This window comes from Colius striatus, chromosome 7 (genome assembly GCF_028858725.1).
Source record: "Colius striatus isolate bColStr4 chromosome 7, bColStr4.1.hap1, whole genome shotgun sequence".
Lineage (NCBI taxonomy): Eukaryota > Metazoa > Chordata > Aves > Coliiformes > Coliidae > Colius > Colius striatus.
Window position 1 is genome coordinate 35,025,895 of NC_084765.1, and position 21,607 is coordinate 35,047,501.

The 21,607-nt window shown below is 42.0% G+C and overlaps 1 protein-coding gene across 1 annotated transcript in view; it reads left to right on the plus strand.

Moving 5' to 3' along the window:
• Positions 1 to 21,607, plus strand: part of AGBL1 (AGBL carboxypeptidase 1) — a 272,145-nt gene that overhangs the window by 17,546 nt on the left and 232,992 nt on the right. The window contains exon 6 of the mRNA XM_061999859.1: positions 11,238 to 11,275. Within this exon, the coding sequence (XP_061855843.1) occupies positions 11,238 to 11,275 (38 nt within the window). The remainder of the gene's footprint in view (positions 1 to 11,237; positions 11,276 to 21,607) is intronic.

The following is a 21,607-nucleotide window of genomic DNA, read 5'->3' on the forward strand; positions in this document are numbered from 1 at the left end:
TTTTCCTGCTCATACTCCTGAAGTCTTATTGCATCTCACATATTGAATCTGTCACCAGTTGGGCAGGGGGTTATTTGCAAAGCAACACAGGTAGTCTAACACACTATTATTTCTCTGACTCTTGGACATACTCCAAAACTAACCACACTTCTGTCTTCCTCAGGACCCCTACCAGTGCCATTGCCATCTTCTGTAGCCTATTATTGTTCCTTGAAATGCTAAATATCTTGGGGTATGATGGTTGCAGAGGGCCTCATCTCTGACCTGCAGCATGGAGGTCACCTTCCTTGCAGTAAGATGTTCTGCTTCTGAGCTGCAGAGATGGTGGCAGGACAAGGACAAATGCACAGAGGGTGTTGGAGTACCGGTGCGTGTGCTACTGTTTGAGGTTGTGCCCTCTTGTGATGGTGGCTCAGCCTCCTCCCAGAGACAGCTTCTGCAGAAGATGAATCCTTGTTGGCAATGTCCACCCTATTTAGTTTGAACCTGATCACATGTCCTCAGATGACTCTTCTGCCTTTCCTACAACAGCCTGGAGATCTTATGTCTAGAAAGCTGCTGCAGGGCAGTGTGGAAGTTCCACCCCACCGCTCTTTCCTGCAAAGACAAATCTCTGTGTGCGTACTGGACAAGGCAGCAGCAGCCCCACTTCCTCCTCTCACCTGTCAAGTGAGACAGAAACTGCAAGACAGCTTTTTTCCTGCTAAACCTTTATTGAAAATCCCAGGCAAGTTAATAAGCTTTCCTCCCTACTCTCCAGTTGTAACATCTATTTTCCTAACAACTTCACGCTTACTGTACTTGCCTGTGGCAAAACTAGTCAGTACTATGTGCTGCTAGCATCGTTCTACAGGTGGTTTGTAGTCCTCTGTTTTGACAACACACAGTGGATCAAATTGGCTTTTCCTTTGCATACAAGACAGATTTGTAAAACTTTCTATAAACTTGGCTGTTGGTGTTGACTGAGGGGACTGGAGTCAGTCAGGATGTACTAATGTCTGAATTTTCAGAGATGTTTAGATGTGTGCAGATGAAAGAGAATGTAACCATAACAGAAAGCCTCTCAGCAGGTTAAAGACCTATCTCATGCAGTTAAATGGTACTTCTGACCTTGATATAAAGAGGGATTTTGAAGAATCCTGCTGTGTGCTAGCTGCATGTTTAGACATAAAGCCTTTTAAATTCAGGTCAAGATGCGTAATGTGTATCTGTAAGAGAATGTTGTGTTGTGTTTCTCAAGCATGTTTATTCCTTGTTTTCAATCTAAGACTGATTTAATAGTACCAATTAAGCTCAGTATTGTGTACACATGGCTTCTAAATGAGTACCTCAAAACTTCCACACATGTTCATATTTGGCAGCATCAGTCAGGACCATCGAAATGTGAGATGCTCAGTTCATGGTAAATGCAGTGCTGAAGGGCTAAGCGTGGATGTCAGGGGACAGAGTCATCAGAGGAGATGAAAAGTGGGGGTAGCTGGAAAACAGGAGAGAAGTGATGACAGCTTCTTTGTAGTTTCCTCTCTAAATTTTGCTAAATTCCATTTGCGTGTGAGCTTTTAAGACAGCGCTAATTTTGACCACCATCCTTTGGGATTTAGGTAAGAGCAATATACAGAAACTGCCTGACCTGTGTGTGTAACAAGGGAAATGGTGCTTACCTACTTGGGAAGCACATGAAGATTGATAAATGGAAGGTGTTACATGCAAGAAGATTAACTGGCATATATTTCTTTTTTCCACTTCCTCCCTACTGCAAATGTGTGCTGTCAGTGCTGCAGCTGATGAGTAAACAAAACAGATACTCACATGTTCAAACTGTGGCCTTAGTATGACAGGCAGGCTGTAACTGTACTCTCACCAACAGGCAGGAGCTATAGGTTTATGGACTAGAGGATTATGACATTGCTGGTTTGCAGCCACCCAAGTTGCATCTAATCATGCAGCACGGGGAGAACGACTCCAGCAGCTATGCTTGCGTGAAATGGCTTCTTGCTCCAGCATATTGAAAGCAACTCTGCAAGTCAGCTCTCCTCCCTAGATGTTTTAAGCTTTAAGTTTCTTTTGGCTGGACTTTATGGATGTGCCTCATGTGAATAGGACCGGAGGGGAAAGTGAAATGCCATATAAGATGAAACCGATGGATCTGTTTCTAGAGACTTGTAATATGGAAACGGTACCATTAGATTAAAAAGGACACACTCAGTTTTTTATCCTGTGTTCAATATCAGTCATTCCTTCTTTTGTTCTGAAACATCAGACTTTTGCTTCAAGAAAAGGCTGCCACAAGTCAGTCTTGCTTTTTGGTAGAAGTCAAAGAAGCTGGAGCTTTCTCAGTCCTTCAGCTTTAGATCTCATGTTCTTCTCAAGTCTCTTAAATTGCCTATATTTTAGAAATTATTTTCTCTGACAAATATTTATTTATTTAGTTAAAAAGACAAAACAAATGAAAACCCCCAAACAAAACAAACCTCAAAATCCTAAGGAGTGAAACTGCAGGAATGGCTGAAATGAAAACTCCAATTTCCCATCCTTTGCAGCAGCCCAGCCTAGTTACATCCAGTCAAAGCTGCCATTTCAGACATTGCTGCTTTATAGCTCAAGAACACCTTTCATTACAAAGTGCTTTTTAAAGATGTTGTACCCTGAGATTACAGCTGCCTTAGAGATATGGTTTGTACTAACCAGTAGTCAGGGAGAACTACAACTCTTAGCCTTGATTATTTTGAAACCATCCTCCCTTTTGTGCTTCCAAATAGCTTTGGGCACAAGAAGTGACATTTTAGATGCCTCCCTACCTGGACTGTCAGCAACACAAGCTGCCCTTGGATATCTCACTGCCAGCAATTGATAGTATCCATAAAATAAAAAACCTTGCAGTTGTTTGCAGGCAATATAAATGTGAGTGCAGGCTCATTTCGTGGCATCATGAAATTCTGGGTGCTCCCAAGCTCTGCCTAGTTTTTTAAAGCTCACCATCAGATACTCTCCAATAGTGAACAACCTGTAGCTCAGTTTCTCTTAATGAGGAGAGAAGTCACAGTTGCCCTGCTGAGAATTGAGCCTAAAGTTCCTGAGCATGACACTATGCAGTGCCCTTTGGCTTGGCCAAGCAGTAAGCAGGGTTTCACGAGCTGTGTGGGTTGTGTCTCTCCTTCTGCCTTTACTGTAGGTGTACCCAGCATTCAGAAAAGCTTGAGGCAGAATGATCCAGAAGCAAGCAGAATGGGGCTGAGCACCTACCTTGCCATGAGCACTATGTGCATGTCAGTTCCTGGGGTTTCTGGAGCAAAAGCTGCTGTGCATGGTGAACTGATAAGCTATGAGTAAACTGACGACTAAGGAGTGAGCCAACAGACCACTGGTCTCTTTCTCACTAGTAACTGAACTGGGATTGAAAGACAGCTTTCTGGGGAAAGGAGGGGAATTTAACCACACTCACTGATGTGATTTAATTGTGTATGAAGTGTTTTGCAGGGCTGTGCTGCTGCTTGTGAGCAGATGTAGCCTTGATGAGTATCCTCACTGCTCCTCTTAATCAATCAAGGATTGCATCAAGACCCTTCCTCAGTCCCTCTACATGTGTCCTGTGGGTAGGGGAGCTGGATTTTCACACTGTCAACCTGACACTGCCTGCATGATGAATCTGTTAAGAATCCTGTCTGATTGTGATCCTTCCAGCTCCTTCATCTTCATGTGAATGACAAGCTGTCACAGCCTGCCTCAGCCATATTGGTGATATCTGACCCTAGAGAGGGAGTTGACAGGAATAGGAAATCTTCTGAGGTATGGCTTCTGCCTGTGGAAGCAGAGCCAGCTCTGCACCATGCTGTAAGAAACGCCTGGGCATTTTTTTGGCAAGGATTTAAGGGTATTTTGTGTACCTTGCTCTTCTTTGTTACTGCTTGGAAGCTAATTTAATTTAGAGCTGTAAAAAATAGGTTGAATTTTCAGGATACAGCTGTCTCTCCTTCTGTACTTGTACATAAGAGAGAGCAGGATACTTGTAAGAATGCCTGGAGGGTAATCCTGGAGTGACTCTTCTTGCTGGGAGGCAGACATGAAAGAGGTTGGCAGGCTATACCTTTTCACTGATTTTAACTTAACAGGCTCCAGGGCAGGCAGAGGTGTTTGGAAGATGCTCTGGTGAAAACTTTGAGCTGAACCTAGAAATTGAGGTGTGCTTATTGTATTAGCCGTGACAGTAAGAGAGAATCTCACACTGGGGCTTTTGCATCACAACTGTTACTCCTGCACGAGGAGCAGCATGCCTTTTGAAGAACACACAGGCTTCAGCTCACCAAAATGGAAGACAGGAGGAGATTTGCTCCTGCATCTGTTGTAGGGTTAAAAAGCAGTGAATCATCACTCCTTTTGCTGTGGAATCATCACTCTTTTTGCTGTTAAGTCTTGTTGGCTGTTAGCATTGACTTTGGCATCAGTGCACACTTTTTCCTATCAAAACCCTCCTCTTAGAGTTAATAGCCACATAAATCTTTAAAGATAGGGAGGAAATACTGTTTAGCATGCATTTAATTTCTGAACATTTTTTGTTTGCTCCCTGATTCTGTTCAGCAAAACGAATTGCATCACAGAGAATAGGTTCCAATGACGATATACATCTGCATTAAAGACTGTGTGCCTTTTCCTTCAGCATTACATGGAAAGCACAGCTGTGCACAACAGCTGGATCTCCAAACTCCACCTGTTGGCAGTTCGGGGGACACTGCAGACTGTGAGCAGGCTTTGCCTTTAGCAGAAGTTTTAATGCCTAGCTAACAAGCTGGAATTAAAGTGGACATGTTGATGGGTGGTTTTTGCATAAGTCCTGGAGCAGCAGTGCTATGAAAATGCCAGCAGCTTTTGCCCACCCATATTTCCAAGCCCTGGGAAGCTGCTGGTTTTAAGCTTTTAAAACAAAATAAATCACTGTGCAAGTGCCTACATAGCTAAGATCTGTATGTCTGGGCCACGAGGGAAATGACTATTCAAGGCATCTGTCTCGGATGAGTTCTACCTTCTGGTAGGATTTATAAAGCACCTATTGCCGTGATGCCCACATGTTGTTTCTAAATGTCTCTCACTTGTCAAATGCGAAATTGTCTTTTGAGTGAGTTGCTCTGTGACTGTATAAACTCCAGTAGTTAAGTATGAGTCCCAGGGGTTGGAGGCAAAATACAGCCAGACAAAGGCACTTAATTCCTTCCAGAGGCAGGGGCTATGGAAGCTTAGGGGCTTTAAGCCTGTAAGCTGTAATACCTTGAGCCTTCAGTCAGGGTTCCCATTGTGCTAGATGCTGTACAAATATATATTGCAAGGTCCCTGCCCCACGGTGCTGGTGATTAATAAATAATCATGGCAGCAACAGGTGAGTATACCACAAAACAGTGGGGTGAAGGGCAAAAGGAGGGAGAACGGCCTGAAGCAATGTGGGTTGCCAGGCAGGCACAGGACCGTGTCTTACACTTCTCCAAAAACAGTGCTATACATCTTTATTATCCAGGTGGGATTGCCTTTGGGAATTTGATCAGGCATCTAGTGGAAAAGGTATTTAATGAAACACCAAGTCATCAGTTTTTGTAAATAATTTGAAGAGGAAGTTTCATGTTTAAGCATGTAAAAGGTGTGATCTCGCTGGAGCAGGAAGGCTGGCTAAATTCGGGGCTGATTTGCAGGATTGTTTTGGATCACTTCTTTGTCCAGGCTTTGGCTTCTCTTCTGTTCCCTGTCTATACTTCCAAACTAGTCCTGAACAGGTGGGCACCAATGTGTCCTAGGAGTCTTAAAATCCTTTCATATAGTCCACCACACATCTCTTGTGTAGTGAGGTGGGGTCTGTTTCTATTCAAGAGACAGAAGCAGAGGCACAATGCTGTCAGTCACACTGTCCAGTGCTACCACCTGTGAGCCAAGAGCAGAGGAGAAAACCTGAGATTCTGGCTTTCAGTCTCCTCTCTCTGCAGTGGTTCCAGCTAACACTGTCCTCATAGCTCAGGTCTGAAAGAGCAACACAGGCATAAGACTCCTTTGCCTATACTTTTTAGCAGCTCAGTTTTACTAGCAAATCCCAAAGTAAGCTGGCTTGGGAATCTGAGTTCTTCTTTGTTGTTGCTCCTGGTTCCTAAGCACAAGATCTCAAAGTTGTGCTTGTCTATCTGTCTGCTAGTTGTACTTCTGCCCTGATATCCAAGCTGCTGACTTGGAAACACTTCAAAGATTTCCATTCTTCAGAGTGGCTGGTCCCAACTGCTGCTACAGGGAGTTTTTAATGTTTTCTGATTATGGAGCAGCATTTATTATTATACCTTTTAAGACACAGCAACTTTATTTATACACCCTGTGGTGGTTTTTTAAAAAAAAACTATATAAATGAGTCTCCTTTGAGATACTCTGGGATTGACAAAACAGATAAGATTTTACTAACGTATTACCACAAAGAAGAGAAAATCAGAGGAAGGCATCTGGACAGATTTGGCAGTCTTTTTAATTATTTCTTCCCCCTTCCCACTCCCTATTCCTTCTTGAGACAAATGCAGAGTTCTGCACTGGGCATGTTATCAAATTCTCTGGTCTAGCATATGGCTCATCAAGTCATCTTTCTTACACTCTTAAACTTTCCCTCCTGTTCCCATCTTACACATCATTCCCACCCCTCCTTTCACCTCTTGCTCTTATTCACCATTCATTATTTCCTTTTTCTCTGTCATCCCATCCCAGGTTTACTCATCTCATTATATCTCTGATGCCAGAAAAGATGCTGTTGGTTTGCCATATGGTATTAAGAGATACTGATAATACTGCAAACACCATTTGCCTGGCTTGATGTAAACCTGGTGATACATCCATGAGCTTGCTGCTGTTTTCCATTCTGTGTTCTCTTCTATGACTTATTTGTTTCCCATAAGATGTTTTGTAGGTTTGAACTTGTTCAGCATCAAAGACAGGTAATATTCTGGGGACACTTGCTGACAGCTGACTTAAAGTGTAAATTACAATGCTGATTTAAAGTCCTAACTTAAAACAAATGAAGGTAGATGACTCTTTACATGCTGTAGGTGTGAACTCCTTTCCCAGAATAATTGTAGATGTTCAGAATTTTTGTAAGTTCAAAATTGCCCTGGCAAATACATGGAAGCAAAATCAGCCTAAAGGCTAAAAGTACCCCAAAGGCACCATTACTAGCTTATAAAATCCCTGGACCAAAAATTGCTAGAGTCTGAGTCTGTTCTGGAAGTTCTTCTAACTGTATTTTTGCTGTGGTCTAATATGTTTCCCTTGGCCACTGTGTGGCCACAGAATACTAGACTATTTGGACTTTCAGCTTAAGTTGCTGCAGCTGCTCTTTTCTGCCCTGGCTAATTAATTTTGTGCTTAGAATACTCGTTTCTCATTTCACTTCCACTTTATCCATGATTAAAATGTAGGCATACAGGACTACAGTAGTGAATGGGTCACTTTTTTCAGACCCTTTCCTCATCCCTCATTGGCAACTGAGCCTAACAGTCCCATCATAAGCAATTCAGGCTCCCTATTCAAAGTTGTTAGGTTGTTTATCCCACTGCTGCCAAGAGGATGTTTCAGAGTTTCATTTTCCAGTGCTTAAAAACCATCTTTTAATTTCCAGTTGAAATTTATTCATGGCAATTTTATATCCATTTGTACATATGCCAACTTTGTTCTTTAGTTAAAGTAAGTTTTTGCTTTCCTCAGTCCTTATTTCTCCCCCAACCAGTGCATCTATGGAGAACAATCAAGCCACCTCTTGACCGTCATATTACTATGGTGATAAAACTGATCTTTAAGACACTCCATGAGATAGGTCTCTGTTACCATAAGGATTTCCTTAGTACTTTTCTGCATGGTTCTTTCAGAGTACTGCACACAGCTGTTCAGGAGAAAACTTGCATGAAGACATTCATGTTTTCCTTTCTCCACTGGCTGGGGCTCTCCTGAGACCTGATCTGTCATTTTCGTGGTTGTCACCCTGCTAGCTCATGCTTGCCCTCACCCTCTAATGGGCTCATATATCCAGAGTGTCCTTCTACTCATATCCAGATCATGAGCCCCTACTCATAACAGCAATGCTCATTAAACCCTAAATGAGTAACCTTGCACTTTGACTATTACATTTCACCACATTTCTCTTGCTTCAGAACTCAAGAACACCCTGTTACTCCTGAAAGATATTCCAAACCCCCTGCTACTGGCAGCAGCTCCCGACTTTACACGGTCAACAGACTGTGTTAGTATACTCTGACTTTTTGTGCCAAGGTCATTAGTGAAAAGATAAAACAAGATCAGTCTCACAAGATCAGTCTCAAAACATCCTTGAGGACTTCCATATATAATCTTCCTCCAGCCTAATAATTCCTCTTTCTGCACAACTCCCATCGTTGCCTCTTTAACCAGTTCCTTACCCACATTACAATTCTTACTGTAATCCCCATATTCTCCAGCTTGGCTAATAATTTCCAGTGTTGCACCATATCAAATGCTTTACTGAAATACAGATAAATTAGATCTACCACATTTCCCTTGTCTAGAAAAATCAGTTATCTTATCAAAGAAAGGTCTCAAGCTAGGCTGGCTTGATCTATTCTTGGTAAGTCCATTTTATCCCTTAAACCTGTTTTATCTGTTCTGCAGGATACCCTCGTGTCTTTATTTTGCTTTCAAAAATTGTTCTAAAGCAATGCATACTATTGAAGTCAGTCTACTGGGTCTGCACCTACTTAGGAGTAACTGCAGAGTACATGCTGTAGGACGTACAGCACACTATGTATCGCCTATGCCAAAACTCTTGCGATGATTTGCGGTACTTGGAGAGAGAAAATGTCCTAGTTTGATTCCACTTGATTTTATTGGAATACTATATTTGAGCATGGACTGAGATGAAGGTGTGTCTAGGCTGGTAGCCTGGGATGTGAGAAGTACAGATGGATACAGCTGCAAGTCTGTAATGTTACTTCGGACGTGGGTGGTGATTAGGAACATTTCTGATTCTCCTGGGTGGTGCTGCTGGGATCTGGGTGACATCACCTTAAGTTTTTGGGTTTTTTTTCCAGGACATATCTGAATTTTTCACCTCACAGAATCATCTGAGTGGATTTACTTACATCTTTATGATAGTCTTGGGTTTCTCAGCAAAGCAGATGCAAACCTGTTCTACCAGGTCACGTCAAAAGCACAAATATCTCTTATTCCTTGACTTGGAGCCAACTAGCTCCCTCCAAGACTGGAGAAGTGGTGACCAGGTGTGGCTGAACCTGTTGAAGGATCAGCTATAGTATGGCCAGGAGGAATTTAGGTAATCTAGGGCAAGTGTGATGAAGAATTAGATAAAATGAGGACTCAAAGATAGTAGGAATAGGAGATCACGCTGAGAACATAACGTGGGAGGTCTGAGGTCTTTGGAGGATGAGTGAAGTTGTTTGTATGCAATGTGGTTTACAGACCTCCAGCAAGTATTGGAGAATCCAGATTTGGTTGAGTGGTTGGTTGGTGGGAAGTTTACTGGCAGTGTTGAAGCTGACAGTAGTGTAGCTGTACTGAAACTCTTTGTGATACTTAAGCACCCACAAAATAAAGCATGTGCCTACAATAAATCCTTAGATCTCATCTGGTTGAAGCCAGAAATACTCCTTCCTTTGTTGCTTGGCTGTTTTGTCATGCAATTGAGTCATCACCTTGAGCCTGCAGATGTAGGTATGTGATGTGATCTCCTTTACAAGATAGATACTTGAGTGTGAACTTTGAGAGATGCTCTGGATGGATTTCTAACTTGCTTAGAGCTGTTTCCTTTGTCCCAGACATTAAACTCAGGGAAAGACTGATTAATGGCTATAGTGTATCCCTTTTCTGAGCATGCTGAGTAGCTGATGGCTGACAATATTCCTCCCACCAGCTGAATGAGGGTTGTTTAGGTGGAGTTAAAGAAGCAACGAGAGCATGACAGTGCTTCCACTCGTGGGATTTTTAGCTCCTGATTTCCTGTTCTATCTGTATTTCTGTGTATTTCTTTTGTAGTTTGCAATGCTGTTGTTGAACCTTGACAGATTCATTATGAAAGAATGACATTAGATAGGATTGTGAACCCAACATCAGTGAGAAAGAGCTCTCGAATCTTTCTTGGTCTCAGCTGCTGTTAGAACACACAATGAACGGCAGCCTGATGACAAAAAATACTTATTTTTTTGCTGTAGGATGACAATTGGCTCAGAATAGAAGTTTAATACGATTTTATTTGGGGATTGGTTTGTAAAGAGATTACATTTTAAGGAATTCTTGGGCTCGGAGGCTTTTGTAGCTGTATTTATTTAATCAACTGTGGCCACTTGAAACTTCACAGCAGTAAGCCAGGTTAGAACATGGATCTTCTTGCTTCAGCAGAACATGACTGGAAAAGAATGTCTTCTTTGGGGCTAGTGGGATAGATTTTACTACATTAAGAAGAAACTAGCCTCCAGGTGCTGGGGACCAAGGATATCTGAGTTCAGCTTTTCAAGCTACCAAGGTTAGAGACCAGCTCCCATTCAAACCAGGACTATTGCTGATTTGGGCAGGTTGGGTTGCTTACCTGCACATTGAAATCACACAAGGCCAGTGGAAATCTCTCTTTATCTCTCCCCTCTAGATATTTAATCTCCATGAGCAAGCAGTCTAATCATAGAGCTTTAACATCTTTCTTAGCGGTCCTAAGCTGAGTGGGGACCTTCACATGCCATTGCAATACAAGACATTGTAATAAATACAATAGATTATATTTTCTTTTCAGTTAAAGCTGGTTGGAGGGTGATGGGGGTGAAGCTTGTTTTGGGAAAACAGAAGGGAGTGTAATTTGGCTGGAAATGCTGACATGTATGTCTCAGCTTGATGTGGAAGTTATCATCTACTGGTACAGATGGAAGCACTGGTGAGGTTCTGGAGTGGGCACATGCTGAATCATTGATACAAAGAAATATCTCTAGGGCAGCAGCTTAAAGACTTACTCAATTACTTTGGGTACGTGGGTGTCGCTTTAAATTTAATGGTCACTACAAATTGGTGCAACACTAAAGCTAGAGGGCTAATTGTCTTTTAGGATGAGTCAGTTGCAGAGACTGGATCCTTTGCAAAGACCATCAGAAGCTGTAAATTTAGATCAGCTGGGAGGCCTGGCCCAGAAGTCTCTGAAGATGAAGGTTACAAAAATTATCAAAGAAATTGACATTATTTCTCCATTTCTCTTCTTTCCCCAGGGCAGCCATTGAGGCTCTGGCAGCTCTGCTGAAATCAAGTAAGCTTTTTTTCTTGGTTCATATTCTTTCTGAGTTTCCTTTCTTTGCTGCTGGACAGAATGATCCTGTTGAACCTTGTTTTCCCTTAGTTGCAGAGAGCACAGCTTAGCAAAGAGAGGCAATAATGCAGTAGTTTCCTCAGTCTGTCTATGATTCTTGGAGCCCCATGGCTCTGTTGAACACACAGCTCTATGGGAGATGGTGCCCTAGGTCCCAGGCAGCAAGCAGCTGAGGAAGCCAAACTAGACCCTTATTTTGAGTACTTAAAGAACAATGAGTGGCCTGGGGCTCAGTACAGTGGAAGAAGTAGGGAAGTTCCCCAGCAAGCAACAAATGCTTATTGCCCAGTTCTAGCATTGCTGCAGATCTGGGCCAGGACCTGCCTGTCCAGTTGTGCCGTTGCACGATGTGCTTACCTGGTAACAACGATGCTGTTGGTGAAGGCTTGGAAAACTGTAATCCCTAAGAAATGACCTTATTGCCCCTTGCAAGCTTGTCAGGTCTGATAATGGACAGACAGGGCTGAGACATAGTGATTGCCAGGGTACAGCTCTGCTATGACAGGCTGTGCTTAACATCTGCACCAGCTGGCTGGGGGTGATGAAGACTTTAAGATGAGTTCTCAGTCACACACTGCTGGTGTGACTGTTCCTGAAATGAACAGGCTACTCTCTTTTTTTTTTCACTGTCTGTAACCCATCCATAAACACTTAGCTTTTTATTACCAGAATTTAATAAAGCTTTGATTAAGAAAGAACATTCTACTATTGCAGACAGACAATGTACAATAAATCACAATGGCGTATTGTCCTTCTCTCTTTCTCCTTCTCTCCCCAATTTCTTCCCCTCCCCCCTCTCCTTTTTGTAGCATTTGGAATAAATGTATTTGTGAAAAATTGTAGCCCTGGAAGCAGTGCTTCAATGAGCACACTGCAAGGGGATCATGTCTCAGTTGCAGCAGCTCAAGTGATGAAGTCTGAAACAATGCCTCAGTATTAACCTTGGTGCCTAGGTATAAAGGTCATATTATTGCAACAAGGAAGGACCTTCTGGCCCTAAATCTTAATAAGAGGGTTGTGGGGCTATGCCACAGCTGCTTGCAATACAAAAGCAAAAAAAGCCTTTGGAGTAGAAAGAAATTTACAGAGAAGGTTGGAAAAGTGGGGCAAGAGCTGAAAGCTCATCTGGCAGCTTGAGCTTTCCTCCTGCAACTCCTGTTTCATGGTAAGTACTAGGGATGAAAAGTGAAATTTTGTTGCCCCGAGATATTTATAGGATAAGTTTTCTACTTGGAGTCTTGTTCTGGGTCTAAAGATGAGAACAGTATATAGAATTGGAGGACTAATTACCAGGGGAAGGTGTGAAATGTAGTCTCCTGGGGAGTTGTAAACACATGTTGTAAAAGTTGTGGGGGAAAGCTGAGAATGATCTAGGGAATCTAAAAATATTGGATTCAGCTTCAAATTCTTTCAGCTCTTTTTCTCCTGTTGTTTTTTTTGTTTTTAAGCTACTTACCCTTAGAAATTTTCAGAGACTCTTTTCAGGCAATTTAGGTTGTGAAAGCATCTTGGTTGTTCTTTTTACACTTTTTATGCTTTAGAAAGTGCACAGAATGGGTTTCCAGTACTGGATGAGCACTAATAGTTCTGGTTGGTTCTTTCAGGTGCTTTCATAGAAGCAAAAAATGAACTGCAATGAGAATTATTGAGCAAAGCAGTCCATATACTGTCACTCTGGCTGATGTACATATTGGGGTTCTCATGTTCATTTGTATTGCTGACCACTGAAAACAAAAGCATTGCTTGGGAGAGATATTTTGAGATGCCCTTCCCATTTTGCTGTTGTGTCCTTTTCTCCTTCGTTGTTCACAACTGAACAGCATTGCAGCAACATCAGCTGCCTCTTCCATGAAAAAAGTGTCTTTTTTTAGGAAAACATATGCTCTATTTTTAACTGCTGCTCTTTTGAGGTGCTGGAACTGGGATTTGAAAATGGTGTCAATATTGTGTAACCAAATAGAGCACCACAGCCCACAAGTCAACCTGAACTGTGTTTTCTGATGTTTTCTGCAGTCTGATGCTGACTGGTCAGAAATATCTTTTAGTTTTCTCCTTGTCCTGTGACTCAGGACACAAGGAGCTCCAGGCTTCTGGAGTAGACTACACTGGTAGCTGCATACAAATGAGCAGGCTGTGCCTTTTGGGAGATGTGGGTCAGGACATGTGAAAAACAGCTCTGGTTCTTCCAGAGATAAATTTGCCATGACTGGAAAAAAGCTGAATTCTTTGTCATGATTGTGTCAGGACAGCTTTGTTTGTCACAGTTAACTTATTTATGCTGATGACCTTAGTGCCTTTGAATGGTACAAGGATCTTTAGAAAGTTAAAAATCAAATCTGGCAAATGCAATAGCACTTCAATTGCTTATGAAAGCCAGGGATACCACACATGGCAAAACATCTAGAAGCCTGTTAGTATGTTTTAGGTGGGATTCAAACTAAATGGGAGACAGGAATTCTGGAAGGTAGTGGAGCTTTTTTTTGAGACTTGCAGTAACCCACTTGCTGGGAAATGGTGGTGAGATACAATTTTGCAGTGGCTGAAGGCTATAAAACAGTCAGGACAAGAACACCCCACTTCTTGAGGATATAGAGATGTCGTGTCCTTGAGTGCCTCAGACCATAGTGATCACAAGGGTTATGCTTATACACTGAGTTGTGCTGGAGATTAAGAGTCCCTCTTGATTTTTAGCAGAGAGCTGCAGAGAAAGCACACAGTAGTTTTAAAGGGAGCAGGCAGATGGCAGTGTGTCTCCCTGATGGATTCAGAAACATCCATCTTCAGCTCCTCAGGCTGCCATAAGCTCTATTTGAGACTTTGTCCACCTGCAGAGCCAGGGTCTGGCTAGAAAATTTGTGGCCTCTGTCTCTTTCCTTACAGAAAGTGGATGCACACTTAACTGCAAGAAGCCAGATCTGCTAGGAAAGAAGGAATCAGTAGGAGAAAAAATTACTGCATCAGCTGTACCTGGGAAATGGTTGCTCTTTTATTTCAGAAGGGAAAGTAAAAGATTGGCCAAAGAAATAAGTGATGGGTCATTAGAAACTTGTGCTTCATCTACAATGGGGAAGGAATACTTGGAAACCTAGAGCAGAGCAAGAGTGACCTTGGTTGTCCCATTCCCCTGTGCAAATCGGTGATAGTCATAGAGAGGATGAATAATGGAGGAATAGAAGTTTAGGTCCCTTCTAATGACACTGATGTACCTTTCTCTCAGTGGAAGCTTGGATTACTGACACAGAGAAGCTGTTTCTTGCATGACCATCAGCCAGAGTCTCACTCTTGACTTCTATGCATCCCAGAGTAGCACTCCTTGCATGCCACTCTCCCAGTTGCTGTTCTTCACCTGCCATGCCCACATGCATGCAGCAAACAGCTTGTACCAAGTTCTTCCTCCACTGCCTTGATGCATTTGGTGTTTTTTATCTGTTGCCTTTCTGCAATGATGTAAACTCCCTCTGACTAAATGACATTATCATAAAGGGTGAATGTGCTACTTGGTAAGTATCTATAATGGTGCTCAAGTGCCCTGAGATTATCAGGTGGTTTTTTACCCTTCACTTGCATGTTGCACTCAAGCTTTCCAGTGTTACACTTGTCCATCCTTCCTTCTTCAATTTCTAGATGCCTAATACAGCCAGGGTGGGAATGAGGGGGTAGATACCAACAGCTCTAGATAGATAAAGTGAAATGAGACAAGGCATAGCATCCTTCTCAAAGTTTCTTTTTTCTGTCTCAAGTTCCGTTTTCTAATTTCTCTTCTGACTTTTTTTCTACTTCTTTATACATCTGCCTTTGTATCTTTCTCCAGTTCTATCTTAAGCCTTCCTTTGTCTTAAGCCTCATCACTAAGCCTTCTTTGGCACAGGTGTGGAGGGGCATACCCCATCTGGAGCCTATTTGAGCAGCGATGGAAGGCGAGGGGTACCCTCCATGTTACTCTCAGCCATGGGCTCCATTGCTTTTAGTGAACTTACCTCCTCAAAAAATAGAACTATTCCCGGTTTTGAGGGAGTGGAAGAAAACTGGACATCTATGGAATCTCTAGGGGTTGCAGGTTGAAGGTGTTGGAGGGGCCAAAGTGACCACGGCCACTCAGCACCCAGAGCCACTCGGTGGCAATGTGATTATAGGGAGCCTGGTGCCTGCCCACGCCAGCTTCAGCCACTACTCATTGTGAGTGAGGAATTTGTTTATCAGCAGGTTATTTTAATCTACTTTTGTTTGCCTTTGTTATTCCTGACTCTCTGTACTTCCAGAATTAGCAGCTTGCATGTCTTTAAGGAAATTAGCTAGAGCTCATCTTGGAGGCATTTGCTCAGTGGATATTGAAGAAAAGGGCTAGAGAAATGGGCAGGGCTCTTGTTGCAGTGCTTGCTAGTAAAACTGTAATGAGCAATTTAAAAAGACAGGTTATGGTGACCTCTTGATCATGCTTATTTCATCAAGACAATTCTGTGTGCTAACAGCAGTTATTGCTGATGGCCTTTCCCCTCTCTTTCTGTATCTTTTCCTTCCTACTCTTGTCGTCTTTATCTGTTTGCCTTCCCTTTTCCCCCCTAGCCTTTCATCTCATTTCCTGCTCTTTTCTCCTCATCTTCCTTCAACTAACCTTTATTTAACCTTTCACCTGCTCTTTTTTATCAAAGCATAAGGATTATGCCTTGTGGCTGGCAGGATAAAATAATCAGCGTTGTTCTTTTCCTTTTATGCTGGTATCAAGGAGGGGCAAGGAGCTCTGAGAAACAGAAAGTGATGTTCTAGCACATAAGCAGATTATGGTTGCTGAAAGGCCTTCACCCTCTATGCTTGAACTCATAATGCTTTGCAATGGATCTCCTGATGCAATCTTTGATCTTGTGTCAATATAGTCCTATGGTTAAGTAGTGTGAGTTCCTCTGGCCAATGATGCTTATGACTTTACTAATTTCACCAAGTAGCCATTTCTTGTGATCAGTTTAATACTTCCTAACCCATCTCTGGATTCCAACTGCATTGTGAGTCTGGCCCCAAATCTGTCATTGCTACTTGTAAGGTATTGTAATCAGAATCAGTTTTGCAAATTGTTCCATTAATAATCATGTAAAACAAGTTCTTTGTCTATCAGTTCAGAATTCAAACAGTCTTGACTGTGTGTTTTTAAGTTTATCTCTTCAAGAAGAGCCACTTTATGACAGGGGAAAAAAGTGGTTTTGATTGTCTTTTATATTCCCTTCCCCAAAACTGCTCTTCATTCATAGATACATCCAAAACTGAAAGTAACTCAGGTCTCCATAGAAAAGAGTTTCATCTCCTGGAGCGTGTCAGCTTCTCTCTGTCTTACTCCTCAGGGTGGCTATAATGGAACCAAAGTGTTGAGGAGCTGCATTACTCTCTGTTGACATTTTTAATACTGATGGCTGCTGCCTTTGTCTTGGCATGGGCACTGTTTGTGCCTCCAGTGATGATCTGGCTTCAGAAAATTCAGCGGCTGAATTTGAGGAAGTCTTCCAAATTCTAGCATCCTTATTTGAACTCATTCAAACCACTTCTGTTAGGAAAAAGAAAAAAAATCAAGCCAGAAATGTTGAGCAGATGTATTTTCTTGTGGATTTCCAGCTTTCTCTTGAGTTACAACCAGAAGATGCTGTGAAAATAAAGGAAAGTAAGGAAACCTTTTTGAAAATGGGTTTCCTTCTGGGTTTAGTTCAAAGGTCTCTGAAGGATTGGCTTGGTCTTTCTTAACAAGGTAACAAATGCAAATTAGAGAAGAATCATCGTGTCATAACACAGTTTGTATGACTGCTACTGAATTGGCCAACACCTGGCACTAAAATATTTTGGGGGAGAAAGAATGAGCTGTTCTTGTACTGAAGTTGAGCTTGTGGCTGACTCTGTGGTGCTGGTTGCTAGCAAATCCTTCCTGTGTTCTCTTACCTTTTTGCCTGTGTTATTTGCCTATCCTAAGTGCTTAATGCCTGGACTCTGAAAGTTTACAAGGCACAATTACAGCAGTCTTCTGGCTTCCAACAAGAGTTGAGATAATACCAGCTTCATGCTAGAACTGTAGAGCCCACTGGGTTTGAATTCATTCTAGCACTTGATGGGTGACTAGGTTTTTCCATGGGAACAATTAATTTTGTTTCTATAGGGAATCCTCATGCTTATCTCTAGAAAAAATGGTCTCTCAATGTCTGAATAAAATAGCTATTTTCCCTTTGCTTTAAGAGATATCTCACCTTTTTCATTCCCAAGAGGCAATCACTACAGCAGAGTGGGGAAGTTGGAGAATTTCTTGTTCCTTTCATTGGTTTAGGGACTATAGGGTTAATTTAGCAAAGCATTCTTATCTCCAAACTATAGAAATGTATGTTCCTGGCATAATGAATCAGCTGAGTGGCATGAAAAAAGAGATTTCAGCAGATAGAAAGATAAATATCTCTTTATTCTGCCTGGTAAGCAGTGCATTGCTCATCATATTTCAGGTTGCCTGTAATTTAGTTTTGTGATTAAATACGCTGTGTCTTTTCCAGTTGTCTCTGTGTTCCTGAGAAACACTTCAAAGGGGACTGGAATGTGAGGAGGGCTTCAGAAATGTGTACAAAAACACTGGCAATCATGAGAATTGTATGTATTGTACTGAAACCCTGGCTTCAGGGTCTGTCCTTGTCCCTCAACATGAAATCAGAATTGTGTCAGAACTGGAGATTTCTCTGTAGTGTGCTCTCCTTGCTAATTTAGATGCAACTTTAACCATTTGATGCTTCCACACATCATCTGCCCATCCACGTCAAGTATTTCTGAGTAACTGCACAGGTTATTCAGGCCAGAGATTCTGTGGTGCAGTGTTTAAACTTTCACTTGATTGGCAGCACTGCCCTGGAAGTCAGAAGCAGAGGGTCAGTTCTAGAAGTATGGGAAACTAAGATGACATTGAGCATTTCTTTTTCACCCATTCCAGCCTCAGCAGGCAGAACTGAAACTCTTGCAGAGAAAATAGCATCCCAGTGACAGATTTGGGGAAGGTGGCAATTGTTTTTATTGAATTTTAGTCAGGACATTTATAGTATGTAAAATATTTAATAAGTACAGACGTATTGGCAGTCACTACTCTACTAAAAATAGATTGGGTTACTTCTCTGGGGACATTCAAACCCCACCTGGATGAGTTCCTGTGTGACCTACTCTAGATGGTCCTCCTCTGGCAGGGAGATTGGACTGGATGATATTTCAAGGTCTCTTCCAGCACTTGAGAATCTGTGATTCTGTGGTACAAAGATTATCTCATAAGCTTATTCTATGTATCTTAAATGTTACATGCACGCAAAAAATGTCACTTAGCAACCCATCAATGTCTGATATCAAGTAAAGAAATCTCTTGGCCTCGAGGGGGTAAGCTTGGGAGGCATCCCCTACTCAAGGGGCAATCACCACCACACAGACAACAGGATTAACTGCAGTTAAGGATTGACCTGGTGAGCAATCCAAACTGCAGGATTAACCTGGTGAGCATCTGCCTGGAACAAGGCTCAGTTAGTTCAAACAGGGAGCATATTGGTCACACAGATTAAGAATGAATCAAAATAGCAAGCATCATCCCTGAACACTTCTGAAAGCTATATGGAAGAACAACTTCCATTTCTGCTGAACCATGGCATCATCCAGGCAGAAGGAAAGAGACTAACAAAAGGATGACAGCAAATGGGTCAAAAGACATAGGACATTTTACTGCTTACCACATAGATCATGCATACTCGCTCTAGGAGGGGTGGGTTCTTGCTGCCTAAAAATCTGTGCAGTGCTGCTTGTACCTGTATGATTCATTTCCACCATCTGTATTTATGCCAAAACATAGATAGATGCCTATGCAGGTGCATCCCTAGATGGAGAGACCAACAGACACAAACAGGTGGGGAGGCCTCCTTATTCTAGTCTACCTTCTGGAGATCTTGGCATACTTCTGTCATTTATTCACCACTCTATTGACTATACAACTGAAAAAATGGAAGGAAAAAAAAAGAAGAAACCACTGTCAACACAGGACAACAGTGGAGAATCGATGAAATCAGACAGGAGAAATAAAATGAATGTGATTTTTGCCCCTTCAGCAAGTAATTCTCATTGCTTCTGATGAAAGTACTGAGGAAACTGTATTCCTGCCTCTTCCATCTTGCCACAGAAAAGCTTCACTTTTCAAAGCAATGGTTTTGATCTTAAAGGTGATGAGTACTACAGAAAACATGAGGGGAAATGTAGTGAGATTAGTTTGCTCAGCCTCCTCCATGCTTCTCATCCAGTGATTAAGCCGAGGCATGGGACAGCTGTGTTCTGTTGCCTATGGATCTGGTATATGAATGTGGAAGCCTCTCTTGAAAGATGGGAAGAAAACATCACAAACACGTTTTATGAGAACTTTTTCTTTAAAATAAATCCCCTGAGATCCTCTAACCATGGTGCTTTCCAATATTTCCCTTGTCCTATCGACATTGACACAGAAAGCTTAGACTTCAAGCATTGAAGGGTAAAGCTATAAATCCCTAGATATAGTCCAATTTCATATGCCCCTGTAACAGTTGAGGGAAGCTCTGAGTCTGATCCAAATTGTCCCTACCTTACACTCCCTGACTCTCCTCTTCTTGTCATGTTTTATACACTTATTGACTTTTACAGAGCTTCCTGAGCAATTCTTGAAGGAAGATTGACTGATTTAAGGGGTCAGTCATCTTTCAGGTTAGTAAACATGACAGCTGGTTGGGGATTAACAGGAAATCATGAACAAAATCACAGGGATTGAGAAAGGATTCTCAAGCAATTAAATTGTTTTCTACAGAAAGTGAAGTAGAAAAAAAATAGACTGAAGGTCAAAGGAGAAAGATGACCTTCTAGATGCTGAAAACCACTGAGCCTCCAAATAAAAGATGTACTGGCAGAGTTAGTGTGAGATGGTTAACAACAACAAGGGGATAAAGTTCTAGAAAGAACTGCAGGACAAGGTGTAGGAGACTAGGCAGAGCTGTGTGGGACTGGAATAGCTGTAAGTCCAGCAGGTCAGTGCAGAGGCATGTCAACAGGGTGGTGTGAAGATGCAGACCAGAATTAAAATGAGTTGGGAAAATGGTCTGAGTTTTGGTCTAGTGTTTGTTACCTGCCCTGTAGTGCCTCAGTGGTAGAGAAAAGTGCAGAAGACCAGGTAGCAGAACTACCCTCCAATCCCTTTTTCAAGTTAAGAGTTTGCTAATGTACTGCAGAGAGCAGATTGAGATGACTTCAGGTGACTTCCTTGCCCTTACAAAACCTTCATCTACTTCCTCTCTGGGATTGTGGTTTGATGCCAACTAGTTGCTTTCTATTTATTCTTTCCATGGCTTCCCTTGTAAAAGATTTTCTTCATGCAGCATCTTTGTGTTCTCTCTCTTAACATCTAGCTTCTTCTCCCATTCTGTGAATCCCCACTGATGACTAGCATTCCAGGTGTAAGAGGCTCTGGCACTTTGTTTAATGAACTAGAAATGAATTGGAGCCTACTAGGTCTGGAGAACCCATACCAAGAGCCATCTGTTGTAAGCTGTAAATACTGATTGGTATTCAGGGAGCTGAGCTTGTCTTAACGTATGCTACCTGGACACTCTGTTGATTACTGAGCTCATGACAGCTTCTAATGTGTGTCACAGTGAGGAATGTCAGGACCAGTCAGGAAAATATGTTTAGGCAGGGTTGGTTTCCTAGGAGGGAGCCTAGAGTCTGGTACAGCTTCATGTTTGTCCTGTGGGGCTGGGCAAAGAATGCAGTGGGTGAAGGGATGCATTTCAAAACACTTGATTACAAGTTTTATAATCTTCTCCTTTCAGTCTTGAAATCCCAGAGTTACATGATTAAGGGAACATTGGAGCTTTCCCCTCTTTTTCTTTTTTTAATAAAGCTTGTTTTAAAGTATTTCTTACCCATGCAGTAAAACCTTGCAACATTGCCTGAATTTGACCTTTAAAATCTCAGAGCCAGAGGCAACAGAAAAGAAGCCCAAACTGCTGTTGCTCATGTTGATGTTTTGTTGATTTTTAAATATTGTGGGTTTCCAGAATCATTTGATTCATGGCTTTCATTACACGGGTATATGTGGGAATACATTTAGAAGTTAAACATGATTTTGCTGTCTGGGGCAGGATTGTACAGCTACAAGGTTTGTGGATTTGCTGATCTCAGCAAGGTATTTTCTCAAGACTGAAGTACAGCACAGTGTGAAGGTTATATGACATGCTGTCAACGAATCATATTGTTCTTTAGCTTTTCTTCACG